This window comes from Salmo salar, chromosome ssa09, assembly GCF_905237065.1.
Source record: "Salmo salar chromosome ssa09, Ssal_v3.1, whole genome shotgun sequence".
In the NCBI taxonomy this organism is placed as follows: Eukaryota; Metazoa; Chordata; class Actinopteri; order Salmoniformes; family Salmonidae; genus Salmo; species Salmo salar.
In genome coordinates, this window is record NC_059450.1 from 5,859,704 (window position 1) to 5,878,592 (window position 18,889).

Here is an 18,889-nt window from a genome sequence, read left to right on the forward strand (position 1 = left end):
ACTAGTGGTCAAAAGGTTTTTGGCGCTTCAAAATTACTGTAAGGAACTATATTCTGTGGGGTGGAATTACAGTACCAATGAAAATACTGCAATTCTTTCCCCCGCCCACAACCTTTTCCCACAATGCACCATCATTTAAACCAGTATGCTGCAATAAAATGTTTCAGAGTATTTTACTGTTGATCATGCCAAAAATTACTTTGTATAATATACAGTTTTCTGTTACAGTGCACTGTTGTGAGGCTGGGGTTTTAGCACACAAAATGTATTTATTATCATTAATAACCTCTACGGGGTCATTGTCCCCCCCCCCACGTGACGATTGAGCTAACGTAGGCTAATGTGATTAGGATGAGGTTATAAGTGAAAAGACAATTTCCCAGGATATAGACCATGTCTGACATGGGCAGAAAGCTTAAATTCTTGATTAATCTAACTGCACTGTCCAATTTATAGGAGCTATTACAATGAAAAAATACCATGCTATCATTTGAGGAGAGTGCACAGTTATGAACTCGAAAATGTATTAATAAACCAATTAGGCACATTTGGGCAGTCTTGATACAATATTTTGAACAGAAATGCAATGGTTCATTGATTCAGTCTAAAACTTTGCACATACACTGCTGCCATCTAGTGGACAAAATCTAAATTTCTCCTAACCTTCAATAGTACATATGGCCTTTCTCTTGCATTTCAAAGATGATGGGACAAAAAACAAACAAAGAAACGCATGTTTTTTTTCTTCGTATTATCTTTTACTAGATCTAATGTGTTATATTCTCCTACATGAATTTCACATTTCAAAAAACTTCAAAGTGTTTCCTTTCAAATGGTATCTAGAATATGCATATCCTTGATTCAGTTCCTGAGCTACAGGCAGTTAGATTTGGGTATGTCATTTTAGGCAAACATTTCAAAAAAGGGTTTGATTCTTAAGAGTTTTTAAGACATATCATGATTCAAGAAGATTTCTCCTTTCATTTTGTTGCTGGGACCATTGCTGTGAATGCTCACCTACCTTCCCCTACCCTCTCTTTCTGTCTCTCTTTCTTAAATTAGGGCTAGGTGTTCCGCTAGCGGGACACCTGCCGACAACATCCGGTGAAATTGGAGGGTGCCCAATTCAAATAAATATTTGTAATATAAAACATTCATGAACATCTTATATAATTTAAAAGCTTAACTTCTTGTTAATCTAACTGCGTTGTCAGATTTCAAAAAGGCTTTACGATGAAAGCACGCCATGTGATTGTCTGAGGACAGCGCCCCACAGCAACATATTTTTCAACCAGCACAGGCTTCACAAAATCACAAATAGCGATTAAATAAATGACTTACCTTTGAAGATCTTCCTCTGTTTGCAATCCCAATGGTCCCAGCTACAACATGAATGTTTGTTTTGTTCGATAAATCCTTCTTTATATCCCAAAATGTCTGTTTAGTTGGCACCATCGATTTCCACTCGTTCAACATGCAGAAAAAGTCCAAAAAGCTACCACTAAACTTCGTCCAAACAAATCAAACAACATTTCTAGTTAATCCTCAGGTACTGTAAAATGTAAATAAACTATAGTATTTCATACGGAAAGTAGTATGTTTAATAGGAAAGGAAAATTCGTAAGCGCGCGCTGAAAAGACTGATTTTCTTCAGGTGGGCTCCTAAGAAAAACTCCAAATACTTGTTAGTTTTTCAAAAAAGAGGCCTTAAACCTTGAATGAAGACTGTTGACATCTAGTGGAAGCCATAGGAATTGCAATCTGGGAGATGGATGTACATAGAAACAATAGATTTCCATAATTATTCCATAAAAATTATAATTCTGGTCGGATTTTCTTCGGATTCTCGCCTGCCATATCAATTCTGTTATAGTCTCAGACATTATTTGAACAGTTTTAGAAACGTCAAAGTGTTTTCTATCAATTATATGCATATCCTGGCTTCTGGGCCTGAGTAACAGACAGTTTTCTTTGGGCACGTCAGTCAGGCGGAAATTCAGGAAACTAGACCCTAGCCCTAAGAAGATTTATACATCTCCCTCCCTCTCTATCTTACAATATTGATATTTCTCTCCTTTAAACCTAGGAGAGGAGCTGCTTCTACTACTAGACTATATGGGGACACTTTATTTGAAGGGTACCTACATAAGGAAATCATAACACGTTTATAATGCATACATAACCAAATCATTAACACAATTTTTCCTCCCTACACTCAGATGCTCCAGTCCTGGACCCGGTTTTCCAGGACGTTCGCTCGCCCAACTACCAGTTTGTGACCTTGCGCTGCATCATTCAGAAGTCCAACCCGCCACGCATTGCCAGCGTCCGCTGGACGCGAAACGGCGAGCCCCTGACCTCCCTGACCCCACACCCACAGGAGAACCCGCAGCTGAAATTCAAACTGGACCCCAGCAACAACGGCACGTACAAGTGCCATGTCAGCAACGGCGTGGGCTCTTCTACCTGCACCTTCAACATCTCATGTGAGTACCAGAAGCTGCTGGAGTTTCTGGTGGGGTTGAGGTCAATTCCATTTAAATTCAGTCGATTTGGGATGTAAATTGGAATTTCTGTATACTTCCTGAATGGGCTAAATTGAACTGGAATTGTCCAAGGTTACTGGAAATTGATTTTACCTTGTTTCCTGGTTTCATACAATAGCACCTTGACTCGACTTCTTTGGTGTTGACAGGTCAGAAAAAAGGCTGGATAGGTGGGAGCAGCCTTATGGTTATGGCTACACCTACAAAAGAGAGTTTCGCTTTGTGTAAAATATAGGACTGAAAATTAAGTACAATCTTAATCTGACCATCTGATACGCAATAGATAAAAGTATCAAACCAACCAACCAACTAACTCTCCCCCCTCTCTCCTTACCCCTGTCCTTCTCCCTCTCTCCCTCCCTCACCTTTCCCTCACCTCTCCCTCCACCAACACTGTAGCCCGTCCATACAACGCTGAGTTCTACTTTGACACGCCCAACCCCATCTGCAATCTGAAGGGCAACAACTTCTCCTACAACCTCCAGTGGACCCAGAGTGAGCCCGCGGCTACAGACCGGATCATTGGCTACTGGGTCAATGTTCGCAATGTGAGTCGCTCACACAGACACTCACTCACTAGGGATGTGCACAGGGTTTTAAATATTCTCCTTTCCTTTTCTCTCCTCTTCCTCTCTATCCTCCCTTCATATCCCCGATCTCCTTTCTTTATTCTCCTTTCTCCCTTTCTCTTAAAGCCGGTGATGAAAAATGACCCCCCCTAACTATTGGTTGTTGGAATATGGGAAACACATCTGAGAGTGTTTAGGCCTATATGTACATTTAATCTTGAGTATTATACGTTAATGTATTTCCTGTCTTGAAGGTGATATGACATTGCATGTGTTGCAAAATCTATACCTATGTAGCGATGCAAAATGCCAATCCTGCATAGTTGTGTAGCAAAAATATGCAGATGTGTTCAGCCCCACAATTAATTATTAGCCAGCAGCATACCACCCTGCATTCCACTAATTACTTGTCTTTGAAGTTAAGCAGGGTTGATCCTGGATGGGAGACCACATACTGCTGGAAGTGGGTTTTGAGGGCCAGTAGGAGGCACTCTTTCCTCTTCTGTAAAAAACATTGCCCTGTGTAGGGTGCGGTCTTTGGGATTGGGATGTTAAATGGGTCCTATCTGTGGTCACTAAAGATCCCATGGCACTTATCGTTAGAGTAGGGGTGGTAACCCTGGTTAACTTCCCAACCTGGCCACCTTCTGTAATCATCTGCATCTTCAAATTGGCTCATTCCTCACCCATTTAACTATTCCCCAGGTCGTTGCTGTAAATGAGAATGTGTTCTCAGTCAACTTACCTGGAAAAAATTAATAAATGAACTTGATGGGTTTTTGCATTGTGAACGTGAATCATAAATACGGCTTTAATGTCTCGGCCCTGAGGTGGTCTTTCTAAGCATCGGTGTAAGGCATTGAGGCAACGTTGTGTGGTGGTTGTTTGTTCACTGGGAATGGCCTGAAGTTGTCTTCCATCAATGATACGTGGGCTAGTAGTCTAAAGTACTCCATGGGTACAAACACGTAGGCTAGTGGTCTAAAGTACTCCATGGGTACAAACACTCTGAACATGCATGTGAAACGTTGGTTTGACCACTTACTTTCTTCTTCCATTGGCCAAAATTGTAAATTTCAGGTGTGACAGTTGACAGGACATGTGACAGTTGACAGGACATCACAATGTTCCCCCTTAGCATCTCTCTCTCTCTCACTCTCTCTCACTCTCTCTCTCACTCTTCCCAACGGCCTCCTAATTTCCCTGTTAAACAATGTAATCAGCCCACAGCAAGAGAAGGAAAGAGAGAGAGAAGTAAAGAGGGAGATGGGGGAAGAGAGGGAAATAAAAGGAAAAAGAGGGAGAGGGGAAGAGAGGAAGTATCTTGATGAATTATACAAGCTTGGCAGTATTCAAAGCAAAAAAGCACACACACACACTCTCACACATAAACGCACACACACAAACACACAATTGGGGCCAGAAAGGGAGAGAGGGAGTAAGGGGGCTGGATTAGTCAGCTTAGCTTTGTGCAGCTGAAAAGCAAAATGCCATGCTCTTTAAAACTCATTCCTTAAGTAAGCACCTGCTGGGAGACACCGGAATTAGCATCTTGCATGCTAGTTTTTAGGATAAGTTTCGTGAATGAGTTTGCACACTCCTTCTGCTGCTTGGACGTGTACAGCATGCATTGTTGTTGATGCCCAGCTAGCACACAATGTTCTGAGAACCATATGTTTCTTAGAGCATGGTGACAGCATGGTTTTCCAATGGTTATTTTGCACACAACCTTCCCATAATCTTCTGGAAATGGTGCAGGATACCCAGCTAGCACATAACGTTCTGAGATGGGAATATTTCTTAGCTGGGAATTTCAGTACTTGAGCATAACATTTTCTAAAAGTTTCCTCATGGTTCTAATTAACCTGTTTGGGATAGGGGGCAGTATTTTCACGGCCGGATAAAAAACGTACCCGATTTAATCTGGTTACTACTACTGCCCAGAAACTAGAATATGCATATAATTAGTAGATATGGATAGAAAACACTCTAAAGTTTCTAAAACTGTTTGAATGGTGTCTGTGAGTATAACAGAACTCATATGGCAGGCCAGAACCTGAGAAGATTCCATACAGGAAGTGCCCTGTCTGACAATTTATTGTCCTTCTGTAGAATCTCTATCGAAAATACAGCATCTGTGCTGTAACGTGACATTTTCTAAGGCTTCCATTGGCTCTCAGAAGGCGCAAGAAAGTGTAATGGGGTGTCTGCTGTCTCTGGGCGAAGAACAGCAGGAGTATTTGTTAGTGGTCAGGCTGGGAACAGTGAAACAGGAGATGCGGCGTCCAGGAGACTACTCCATTTTTTTCTTTCAGCCTTTGAATGAATACAACGTCGCCCGGTTGGAATATTATTGCTATTTTACGAGAAAAATAGCATAAAAATGGATTTTAAACAGCGTTTGACATGCTTCAAAGTACGGTAATGGAATATTTATAATTTTTTTGTCACGAAATGTGCTCGCGCGTCACCCTTCGGATAGTGACCTCAACGCACGAACAAAACAGAGCTATTTGAATATAACTATGGATTATTTGGAACCAAAACAACATTGGCTGTTGAAGTAGAAGTCCGGGGAGTGCATTCTGACGAAGAACAGCAAAGGTAATCCAGTTTTTCTTATAGTAATTCTGAGTTTCGTGAGCACCAAACTTGGTGGGTGTCAAATTAGCTAGCCTGTGATGGCCGAGCTATCTACTCAGAATATTGCAAAATGTGCTTTCGCCGAAAAACTATTTTAAAATCTGACACCGCGATTGCATAAAGGAGTTCTGTATCTATAATTCTTAAAATAATTGTTATTTTTTTTGTGAACGTTTAACATGAGTAATTTAGTAAATTCACCGGAAGTTTGCGGTGGGTATGCTAGTTCTGAACGTCACATGCTAATGTAAAAAGCTGTTTTTTGATATAAATATGAACTTGATTGAACAAAACATGCATGTATTGTATAACATAATGTCCTAGGGTTGTCATCTGATGAAGATCATCAAAGGTTAGTGCTGCATTTAGCTGTGGTTTGGGTTTATGTGACATTATATGCTAGCTTGAAAAATGGGTGTCTGATTATTTCTGGCTGGGTACTCTGCTGACATAATCTAATGTTTTGCTTTCGTTGTAAAGCCTTTTTGAAATCGGACAGTGTGGTTAGATTAACGAGAGTCTTGTCTTTAAAATGGTGTAAAATAGTCATACGTTTGAAAAATTGAAGTTTTTGCATTTTTGAGGTATTTGAATATCGCGCCACGGGATTACACTGGCTGTTGAGTAGGTGGGACGCGTCCCACCTAGCCCATAGAGGTTAACTACAACATCATTCTCGGTAACAGTAAAAATTTTACTTGCTATAACTGTTATATGTTCTTGTTTATCTACCTAAGTTTAATGCACTGACTGTGTCACTCTGGGTAAGAGCATCTGCTAAATGGCCAAAATGTAAACGTTTAAATTAACACTTGCAAACCACACTACTGGGTATTATTCTAATAGCGCCGCCCCCCAAACAAGGCCTAATTTGGTCAAAATACGAATAGTGTGAGGGCGGAGCTGATTTTAATAATACCAAGCATTGTGCTTTGCAAGTGTTCATTTATACATGAACATATTGGTAATTAAGCAGACACTCTTGTCCAGAGTGAATGACTGTCAGTGCATTAATCTAAGGTTGATAAACAAAACATATCACCGTCATAGCCAGTAAAACATTTCTGTAACCGTTATTGAGAATGTTGTTGTAGTTAATAATACGTTGGTCTTCAAGTTGTTTCATTTTTGTAACAAAATACTTTTTTGATGTAGTTTTGCCCATCTCTGGCTAGTGCCAAGAATGTTAATGTGATATTCATAGTGACTTACTGCCATCTTCCTGTAAGTTACTGTAATATATGAGCAGTGATACAGTACAACACTGTAAAATCAGCCTAATTTACTGTGAGAAAGTAAATGCCACTGTGATCATAATATCATAACTGTAATTACATGGCATTGGTGCAAGGAGGTTGGCTGCTGAATATGTGTAGATTAGAGCATATTTGGTGTCATATATATATATATATATACACTGCTCAAAAAAATAAAGGGAACACTTAAACAACACAATGTAACTTCAAGTCAATCACACTTCTGTGAAATCAAACTGTCCACTTAGGAAGCAACACTGATTGACAATAAATGTCACATGCTGTTGTGCAAATGGAATCGACAACAGGTGGAAATTATAGGCAATTAGCAAGACACCCACAATAAAGGAGTGGTTCTGCAGGTGGGGACCGCAGACCACTTCTCAGTTCCTATGCTTCCTGGCTGATGTTTTGGTCACTTTTAAATGCTGGCGGTGCTTTCACTCTAGTGGTAGCATGAGACGGAGTCTACAACCCACACAAGTGGCTCAGGTAGTGCAGCTCATCCAGGATGGCACATCAATGCGAGCTGTGGCAAGAAGGTTTGCTGTGTCTGTCAGCGTAGTGTCCAGAGCATGGAGGCGCTACCAGGAGACAGGCCAGTACATCAAGAGACGTGGAGGAGGCCGTAGGAGGGCAACAACCCAGCAGCAGGACCGCTACCTCCGCCTTTGTGCAAGGAGGAGCAAGAGAAGCACTGCCAGAGCCCTGCAAAATGACCTCCAGCAGGCCACAAATATGCATGTGTCTGCTCAAACGGTCAGAAACAGACTCCATGAGGGTGGTATGAGGGCCCGACGTCCACAGGTGGGGGTTGTGCTTACAGCCCAACACCGTGCAGGACGTTTGGCATTTGCCAGAGAACACCAAGATTGGCAAATTCGCCACTGGCGCCCTGTGCTCTTCACAGATGAAAGCAGGTTCACACTGAGCACGTGACAGACGTGACAGAGTCTGGAGACGCCGTGGAGAACGTTCTGCTGCCTGCAACATCCTCCAGCATGACCGGTTTGGGGGTGGGTCAGTCATGGTGTGGGGTGGCATTTCTTTGGGGGGCCGCACAGCCCTCCATGTGCTCGCCAGAGGTAGCCTGACTGCCATTAGGTACCGAGATGAGATCCTCAGACCCCTTGTGAGACCATATGCTGTTGCGGTTGGCCCTGGGTTCCTCCTAATGCAAGACAATGCTAGACCTCATGTGGCTGGAGTGTGTCAGCAGTTCCTGCAAGAGGAAGGCATTGATGCTATGGACTGGCCCGCCCGTTCCCCAGACCTGAATCCAATTGAGCACATCTGGGACATCATGTCTCGCTCCATCCACCAACGCCACGTTGCACCACAGACTGTCCAGGAGTTGGCGGATGCTTTAGTCCAGGTCTGGGAGGAGATCCCTCAGGAGACCATCCGCCACCTCATCAGGAGCATGCCTAGGCATTGTAGGGAGGTCATACAGGCACGTGGAGGCCACACACACTACTGAGCCTCATTTTGACTTGTTTTAAGGACATTACATCAAAGTTGGATCAGCCTGTAGTGTGGTTTTTCACTTTAATTCTGAGTGTGACTCCAAATCCAGACCTCCATGGGTTGATAAATTGGATTTCCATTGATTATTTTTGTGTGATTTTGTTGTCAGCACATTCAACTATGTAAAGAAAAAAGTATTTAATAAGATTATTTCTTTCATTCAGATCTAGGATGTGTTGTTTAAGTGTTCCCTTTATTTTTTGAGCAGTATATATATTATATCACTTGCACTTTCAGGGGCCTAAACAAAGGTTTACAATCTGGCTGTGATTACAGGGGAAAGAAAACATGCCAAAACGGACTTGTCAAAACACTCAACCAGTAAAGGTTCAAGACTTGCTATGACTTTCAACAGTCCCCAACACACATTAAATCGTTTTTTAAATTTGTTTACAATTTTTAATTTAACCTTTATTTAACTAGGCAAGTCAGTTAACAAATTCTTATTTACAATGACGGCCTACCAAAAGGCAAAAGCCCTCGTGCCGGGACGGGGCCTGGGTAATTTAAATAAAAAAAAATACAATAGAAATAGAGGACAAAACACACATTACAACAAGAGAGACAACACAACACTACATAAAGAGAGACCTAAGACAACAACATAGCAAGGCAGCAACACATGACAACACAGCATGGTAGCAACACAACATAACAACAACATGGTAGCAACACAACATGGTAGCAGCACAAAACATCGTACAAACATTGTTGGGCACAGACAACAGCACAAAGGGCAAGAAGGTAGAGACAACAATACATCACACAAAGCAGCCACAACTGTCAGTAAGAGTGTCCATGATTGAGTCTTTGAATGAAGAGATTAAGATAAAACTGTCCAGTTTGAGTGTTTGTTGCAGCTCGTTCCAGTCGCTAGCTGCAGCGAACTGAAAATACAAGCGACCCAGGGTGTGTGTGCTTTGGGGACCTTTAACAGAATGTGACTGGCAGAACTGGTGTTGTATGTGGAGAATGAGGGCTGCAGTAGATATCTCAGATAGGGGGAGTAAGGCCTAAGAGGGTTTTATAAATAAGCATCAACCAGTGGGTCTTGGGTATACAGAGATGACCAGTTTACAGAGGAGTATAGAGTGCAGTGATGTGTCCTATAAGGAGCATTGGTTGCAAATCTGATGGCCAAATGGTAAAGAACATCTAGCCGCTCGAGAGCACCCTTACCTGCCGATCTATAAATTATGTCTCCATAATCTAGCATGGGTAGGATGGTCATCTGAATCAGGGTTAGTTTGGCAGCTGGGGTGAAAGAGGAGCGATTACGATAGAGGAAACCAAGTCTAGATTTAACTTTAGCCTGCAACTTTGATATGTGCTGAGAGAAGGACAGTGCACCGTCTAGCCATACTCCCAAGTACTCCAAAGTTAGGGCACTACTACCACATATCAGTTCAATTTGTACAGCATTCTCACTAACAAGTGCAACAAATATAGCCACGTACAAGGCATGCCTCGGAAAATATGTTAATGAGCCAACGATTCTTTCCCTCCCACAACATTTTTCCACAAGGCACCATAACTTACAGAACGCTGCAGTAAATATACAGCAAAACGGTACTTTATTGTTAAATTATATTAGAACAATTGAGTAATCGGGGGAGAAGTGCCTTGGTCAGTGAGGTGACAAAGAACCCGATGTTCACTCTGACAGAGCTCCAGAGTTCCTCTGTGTAGATGGGGGAACCATCCAGAAATACAACCATCTCTGCAGCACTCCATCAATCAGGCCTTTATGGTAGAGTGGCCAGACAGAAGCCACTCCTCAGTAAAAAGCACATGACAGCCCGCTTGGAGTTTGCCAAAAGGCACCTAAATTACTCTCAGGCCATGAGCAACAAGATTCTTTGGTCTGATGAAACCAAGATTTAACTCTTTGGCCTGAATGCCAAGCGTCACGTCTAGAGGAAACCTAGCACCATCCCTACAGTGAAACATGGTGGTGGAAGCATCATGCTGTGAGGATGTTTTTCAGCTGCAGGGACTGGGAGACTAGTCAGATCGAGGGACAGATTAACGGAGAAAAGTACAGAGAGATCTTTGATGAAAACCTGATCCAGAGCACTCAGGACCTCAGACTGAGGCGAACGTTCACCTTCCAACAAGACAATGACCCCAAATACATAGCCAAGACAACGCAGTGGTGACTTCGGGACAAGTCTCTGAATGTCCTTTAGAAGCCCAGCCAGAGTTTGGACTTGAACCCGATCGAACATCTCTGAAGAGACCTGAAAATAGCTGTGCAGCGACACTCTCATCTAACATGACAGAGCTTGAGAGGATCTGCAGAGAAGAATCTCCCCAATAGGTGTGCCAAGCTTTTTTAATTTTTTATTAACCTTTATTTAACTTGGCAAGTCAGTTTAGAACAAATTCTTATTTACAATGACGGCCTACCCCAGCCAAACCCTAATCCGGACAACGCTCGGCCAATTGTGCTCCGCCCAATGGAATCAAACCAGGGTCTGTAGTGACACCTCTAGCACTGAGATGCAGTGCCTTAGACCGCTCCGCCACTCGGGAGCCCCGACACTTGTAGCGCCATACCCAAGATGACTTGGGAGGCTGTAATTGCTGCCAAAGGTGCTTCAGGCCCTTTACTGAGTAAAGGGCCTGAACACCTATGTACAGTTGAAGTCGGAAGTTGACATACACCTCAGCCAAATACATTTAAACTCTGTTTTTCACAATTCCTAATATTTAATCCTAGTAAAAAAGCAAAGCACCCCCACAACATGATGCTGCCACCCCCGTGCTTCACGGTTGGGATGGTGTTCTTTGGCCCTGCAAGCCTCCCCCTTTTTCCTCTAAACATAACAATGGTCATTATGGCCAAACAGTTCTATTTTTGTTTTATCAGATGAGAGGACATTTCTCAAAATAGTACGATCATTGTCCCCATGTGCAGTTGCAAACCGTAGTCTGGCGTTTTTTTGGAGCAGTGGCTTCTTCCTTGCTGAGCGGCCTTTCAGGTTATGTCGATATAGGACTCATTTTACTGTGGATATAGATACTTTTGTACCTGTTTCCTCCAGCATCTTCACAAGGTCCTTTGCTGTTGTAATTTAACAAAATGTGAAAAAGTAAAAGGGTCTGAATACTTTCCAAATGCACTGTAGGTTTTTTGAACGTCAAATCCATGTAAATCCAATTGTCTACGTATTTATATGCGGGACACAATCAATTGGAGAACCATCATTGACTCCTGTGTCCACCTTTATGTACATTAAGAAATTCTCACTTAACCTCATCAATCACAATGGCCTGAGTTCTGTCACTAAGATAAAACAGGTGGAACAAATTAGAGGTCGACCAATTAATCGGAATGGCCGATTAATTGGGGCTGATTTCAACAATGTGTTGCTAACCATCAACATCAACGCCTTTCTTAAAATCAATAGACAAGTATATATTTTTAAACCTGCATATTTAGTTAATATTGCCTGCTAACATGAATTTCTTTTAACCTGTTGGGGCTACAGGTTAGCAATGAACCCCGAGACGGGATTGCTAACAAGGCTGGAAATTCAAAACATCAAAAATCTAATAATTTCAATTTCTCAAACAATCAACTATTTTACACCATTTAAAAGATAAACATCTCCTTATTCCAACCACATATTTCGATTTTCAAAGAGGCTTTACGGCAAAAGCATAAAGTTAGATTATGTTAGGACAGTACATAGCCACAAAAGTACAAACATCCATTTTCAATTCAAGGTCTGGCGTCACCAAAAGCAGAAACCAGCTAAAATTATGCACTAACCTTTGGCAATCTCCATCAGATGACACTCCTAGGACATTATGTTATACAATACATGCATTTTTTGTTCCATCAAGTTCATATTTATATCCAAAAACAGCATTTTACAGTAGCGGTGAAATTCAGATTTTTTTCTTCTCTGAAATGCTTCCGGTGAACAACGTTACAATTTACAAAATTACTATTCGAAAACATTGGTAAATTATAATATTGTCATTCAAATAATTATATTTTAACATTTCTTAAATGCTACTGTATTGCCAGATTTCAAAATAACTTTACTGGGAAATCACAAGTTGCAATAAACCGGGTGCTGTGCTAAGAACAATAGGCTAGGCTATATAGGTTAGCATCATCTTGTAACCATCTAATATCAATAATACTATCGTCAATAATCCCTTACCTTTGATTATCTTCATCCATTGGCACTTCCAGGAATCCCAGGTCCACTACAAATGTGGTTTCTTTTGACAAAGTTCATAATTGATGTCCAAATAACTCCAAGTTGTTAGCGCTTCGGTGGCTACTCAAAAGTAGCGCGGGCGGGGGGTGGGAAGTCACGGCGAAAAGTTTAAAAAGTTTAAAAAATAATCTATTTACGTTCGTTCAAACATGTCAAACATTGTTTAGCATCAATCTTTAGAGCCATTTTTAACGTGAAACATCAGTAATGTTTCAACCCGACCGCTCCTGTGTCTAGAAAAACGTTTTTGAAAATTGTCTCGCGTCACATGATTGAGCAGGTGCAGGCAATAATGGAAGTGACGACATCCCAGGGAGGTCAACTTCCCTTCCTTGTCATCCGGTCTCTGTTGATCATAGACGCTTCAAACAACTTTATAAAGATCGCTGACATCTAGTGGAAGCCGTAGGAGTTGCGAAATGAATCCTTTCTCACTGTGGTATCTATTAAACAATGATTAAAAAAAATAGTACAGGCACAAAATTCTTTTTTTCTCTCAGGTTTTCTCAGGTTTTTGCCTGCCATATGAGTTTTGTTATACTTACAGACACCATTCAAACAGTTTTAGAAAATTCAGAGTGTTTTCTATCCAAATCTGGTAATAATATGCATATCCTAGCTTCTGAGTTGGTGTAGGTGGCAGTTAAAAATGGGCACATATTTTTGTTCAAAATTCTCAATACTGCCCCCTAGCCCCAACAGGGAAATTGTGTCACTTCTCTTGCATTCTGTGCAACAAAGTCAGGCTATATGCAGCAGTTTGTGCTGCCTGGCTCGTTGCAAACTGTGTGAAAACCAACTTTGCCAAACGGGGGATGACTTAACAAAAGCGCATTTGCAAAAAAAAGCACAATCGTTGCACGAATGTACCTAACCATAAACATCAATGCCTTTCTTAAAATCGATACACAGAGGTATATTTTTTTAAACCTGCATATTTAGTTAAAAGAAATCCAGGTTAGCAGGCAATATTAAACTAGGGAAATCGTGTCACTTCTCTTTCGTTAATTGCACGCAGAGTCAGGGTATATGCAACAGTTTGGGCCACCTGGCTCGTTGCGAACTAATTTGACAGAATTTTACGTAATTATGACCTCACATTGAAGTTTGTGCAATGTAACAGGAATATTTAGGTTTATGGATGCCACCCGTTAGATAAAATACGGAACGGTTCCGTATTTTACTGAACGAATAAACGTTTTGTTTTCGAAATTATAGTTTCCGGATTTGACCATATTAATGACCTAAGGCTCGTATTTCTCTGTGTTATTATGTTATAATTAAGTCTATGATTTGATATTTGATAGAGCAGTCTGACTGAGCGGTCGTAGGCAGCAGCAGGCTCGTAAGCATTCATTCAAACAGCACTTTCGTGCGTTTGCCAGCAGCTCTTCCCTGTGCTTCAAGCATTGAGCTGTTTATGACTTTAATAGCGTTTCAATCGTTGACGTAACTCGCTCTGCAAGGGCCGCGGCTTTTGTGGAGCGATGGGTAACGATGCTTCGAGGGTGGCTGTTGTCTGTGTGCCGAGGGTCCCTGGTTCGGGGCGAGGAGAGGGATGGAAGCTATACTGTTACACTGGCAATACTGAAGTGCCTATAAGAACATCCAATAGTCAAAGGTATATGCATTATTTAAACCAAATTGAACATGTTTCATTATTTATTTGAGGCTAAATTGATTTTATTGATGTATTATATTAAGTTAAAATAGTGTTCATTATTGTCATTATTACAAATAAATCAATCATGTAAAAAACAAAAGCTGATTAATCGGTATCGGCTTTTTTTGGTCTTCCAATTATCGGCGTTGAATAATCGGTCGACCTCTAGAACAAATATAGCCCCTTACAAGGCACGCCTCAAAATATGTTAATGAGCCAGAGTCTTTCTCCGCCCACCAAATTTTCCCACAATGCACAAGTATATATTTTGTTACACTGGCAATACTGTGCTGCTGTAAATATGCTGCTGTAAATATACAGCAAAACAGGTAGTACAGTACTTTACTGTAAAATGGTAATGTAAAATTAATGCAACTTCTGTCATTTTACCACAGTGTTGCGAAATGCCATTGAGTCCCCCATATTACTGTACTGTAATATAGAATAACAGTAGCTATCTGTAAATATTTTTCTGTAAATTTACATCAATTTCTTAAAGTAAATCATTGTTTTTTAAATATGTTGGTAACAGTTTTATTAAAGCAATAAGGCACATGTGCTGTATCATGAATACGGTCACAAGTAAATTAATTGACTGACTGGCCCTCGGCTATCGTGTTGGACCAAACAACGCCATTTACCTGTGACTGTATTCAGAAAACCATCATGGGGGAAGTTAGGTACTATGGTAAATGTATTCATTTTATGCAAATGTATGCACTTTTAAATCATTTTATAGTTCAAAAACGATTTATTTATTTAATTGTAAGACTTTTTTTACAGTTGGTCTAGTGTCTGTAGCTTAAACAGTTAAAGAGCTGTACCATTTTGAAAACCAACCACTATAGGCTGCCATTGACAGCCATGTTGTTTTATGCATTTTCAAATAGTTATAATGCACGGTAATAATGTTTAGTGTCAGGACTTGCACTATTATCAGACTTTCCTGAAAAAAACACGGAAATTAATACAAAAACTGTTTTTGTATTAAGTGAAATATTAATATTAATATTATTATAAGTCGAAAAAAAACAGGATATTTAAAAGCTAATTTGAGCTATGTACTAACAAGGCTTTTCAGCATCAGCAGCTTGACTACTGCTAGAATACTGTAGCTTTATTGATCTACTGTACTTCAATAACAGATATACTCACATTGGATGGGTTGATTGGGATTCAAACCTTCTCTCAAATAGCCTAATACATACTCTTACATGCATCTTAAAGTTCGTTGCCAAACACCAAATAAAGTCCAAAAAATAATGAGAAGAGGAGCGATAACTAGAAACTAACTAGGTTTATTATTTTATCTGTGGATTAAATGTCGGAGTAGAGGACCTTGTGCATTTCAGGTAAAATAACAACGCAATGTTTATATCCCATGACAAATTAGCTAGCAACAGCAAGCTAGCTAGCTAAATTGCCATGAGTGTTTCATGTGTTTCGACCTGTCCCCAAATGAATATAGTTGGTTCAGAGTTCGTTTTGATATTTCAACCTGCGTGTCCAGATCACATCTGGTGTGGATGGACAAAATCAACATTTGTGCGATGGTGCATGCGGACGCACGCACGTGCCCGGGTCTAGTCAGCATGCTAGAGTAGGGTTACACTATTGATGTACTTGGTAATGTGAACGTGTTTTTTCATCCCATTCAATTCATTTAAATGTTATTGGGAGGTAAGTTTCAAACGGCTTGACTATATATATCAGTTAGGGGAGTTAAACCTGTTGGGTCCCATTTCTCACCATCTCCCGCTCCCCCCTCTTTCTATCCCACTCTCTGTTTCCCCCTGATGAAGCAGAATGAAAAGATGAATCAGATGAACCTGTTCTCCAAGCAGATCAACACGAAGGAGCCGGTGAAGGGCAGCCTCATGTCCTACATCCTGACTGACCTGAAGATCCCCCTCTCCTATGAAATCCGCCTGGCCCCGATCACCACCTACAGCACAGGAGACTATGTCAGTCGTACCATCAAGTACACAGAGTGTGAGTAGTACCCGGTGACTGGCTTGCACCTGGAGCCAAAATGGACACTCTTTAGTTAGTGTCTAATGACATTAATAATAATAACTAATCCGTAGCTGGCCAAACAGGGTTGGGTTCAATTCCATTTTCATTCCAGTCAATTCAGAAAGTATACCAAATTCCAATTCCAAATATTCTTATTTGAAAAGTATTTAGTTGTAATTATATTATTATTATTATACTTCCTGAATTGACTGGAATTGAAATGGAATTGGCCCCAACCCTGTTGCCAAGTAGGCCCTTTTTGTTCTGTTAATTTAGGCAATTATTTAAATACATTTTAAAATGTGTGCAACTACCAGGGTTGGGTAGGTTACTTTCTACATGTAATCTCTCACAGTTACAAGTTACCTGTCCAAAATTATAATCAGTAATGTAACTTTTGGGTTACCCAAACTCAGTAACGTAATCTTATTAAATTAAATTACTTTTAGATTACTTTCCCCTTAAGAGGCATTAGAAGAAGACAAAAATGTATGTTATCAATTGAACCACATCTTTTGCAGTTGAAATCATAGCTGGCCATATATGGATGTTATGGGTTGGTTATGTAGGCTTCTTCAAACCGATTGCTTTCTACTACATATAATATAATAATACAATTAAATTATCTTTACATTGAAAACCAAACTCTATCAGAATTCCAGAATTCCAGTCATTCCAATTATACCCCTTGTTATACCCCTTGATCTTCAAGAATAGGACTTGAAAATATGTAAGTATAGATTAGCCAAAAATCTCACATTTGGACTCAGACCAAAGGACAGATTTCCACCGGCGTAATCTCCATTGCTTGTGTTTATTGGCCCAAGCAAGTCTCTTCTTCTTATTATTGGAGTCCTTTAGTAGTGGTTTCTTTTGCAGCAATTCAACCATGAAGGCCTGATTCACGCAGTCTCCTCTGAACAGTTGATGTTGAGATGTGTCTGTTGCTTGAACTCTGTGAATAATTTATTTGTTCTGCAATTGCTGAGGCTGGTAACTGTAATGAATTTATCCTGTGCAGCAGAGGTAACGCTGGGTCTTCCTTTCCTGTGGCGGTCATCATGAGAGCCAGTTTCATCATAGCGCTTGATGGTTTTTGCGACTGCACTTGAAGAAACTTTCAAAGTTCTTGAAATGTTCTGTATTGAATTACCTTCGTGTCTTAAAGCAATGATGGACTGTCGTTTCTCTTTGCTTATTTGAGCAGTTATTTTTTACCATAATATGGACTCCCGTGGCGCGTGTAATCCCGTGGCGCGATTTTCAAATACCTTAGAAATGCTATTACTTCAATTTCTCAAACATATGACTATTTTACACCATTTTAAAGACAAGACTCTCGTTAATCTAACCACACTGTCCGATTTCAAAAAGGCTTTACAACGAAAGCAAAACATTAGATTATGTCAGGAGAGTACCCAGCCAGAAATAATCAGACACCCATTTTTCAAGCTAGCATATAATGTCACAAAAACCCAGAAGACAGCTAAATGCAGCACTAACCTTTGATGATCTTCATCAGATGACAACCCTAGGACATTATGTTATACAATACATGCATGTTTTGTTCAATCAAGTTCATATTTATATCAAAAAACAGCTTTTTACATTAGCATGTGACGTTCAGAACTAGCATACCCCCGCAAACTTCCGGGGAATTTACTAACAATTTACTAAATTACTCACGATAAACGTTCACAAAAAGCATAACAATTATTTTAAGAATTATAGATACAGAACTCCTCTATGCACTCGATATGTCCGATTTTAAAATAGCTTTTTGGTGAAAGCACATTTTGCAATATTCTAAGTACATAGCCCAGCCATCAAGGCTAGCTATTTAGACACCCGGCAAGTTTAGCCTTCACCAAAATCAGATTTACTATTACAAAAGTTTGATTACCTTTTGTTGTCTTCGTCAGAATGCACTCCCAGGACTGCTACTTCAATAACAAATGTTGGTTTGGTCCAAAATAATCCATCGTTATATCCGAATAGCGGCGTTTTGTTCGTGCGTTCCAGAAACTATCCGAATTGGTAAATCAGGGTCACGCGCATGGCGCTTTCGTGACAAAAAAATTCTAAATATTCCATTACCGTACTTCGAAGCATGTCAACCGCTGTTTAAAATCAATTTTTATGCAATTTATCTCGTAAAAAAGTGATAATATTCCAACCGGGAATCTCCTTTTCGGCAAACAGAGGAAAAAACACAAAGACGGGGGCGGCCAGTGCACGCGTCTAAGCCCACAGTCCCTTGATCGGCCACTTGAGAAAGGCGATAATGTGTTTCAGCCTGGGGCTGGAATGACAACATTCAGGTTTTTCCCGGGCTCTGAGAGCCTATTGGAGCCGTGGGAAGTGTCACGTTACCGCAGAGATCCTTTGTAATGGAATGAGATGTCAAAGAAAGACAATAAATGGTCAGACA

The 18,889-nt window shown here is 40.5% G+C and overlaps 1 protein-coding gene across 1 annotated transcript in view; it reads left to right on the plus strand.

Moving 5' to 3' along the window:
* Nucleotides 1-18,889, plus strand: part of LOC106610595 (MAM domain-containing glycosylphosphatidylinositol anchor protein 1) — a 401,645-nt gene that overhangs the window by 295,351 nt on the left and 87,405 nt on the right. The window contains exons 11-13 of the mRNA XM_014209988.2: nucleotides 2,220-2,486; nucleotides 2,946-3,094; nucleotides 16,248-16,434. Of these exons, the coding sequence (XP_014065463.1) occupies nucleotides 2,220-2,486; nucleotides 2,946-3,094; nucleotides 16,248-16,434 (603 nt within the window). The remainder of the gene's footprint in view (nucleotides 1-2,219; nucleotides 2,487-2,945; nucleotides 3,095-16,247; nucleotides 16,435-18,889) is intronic.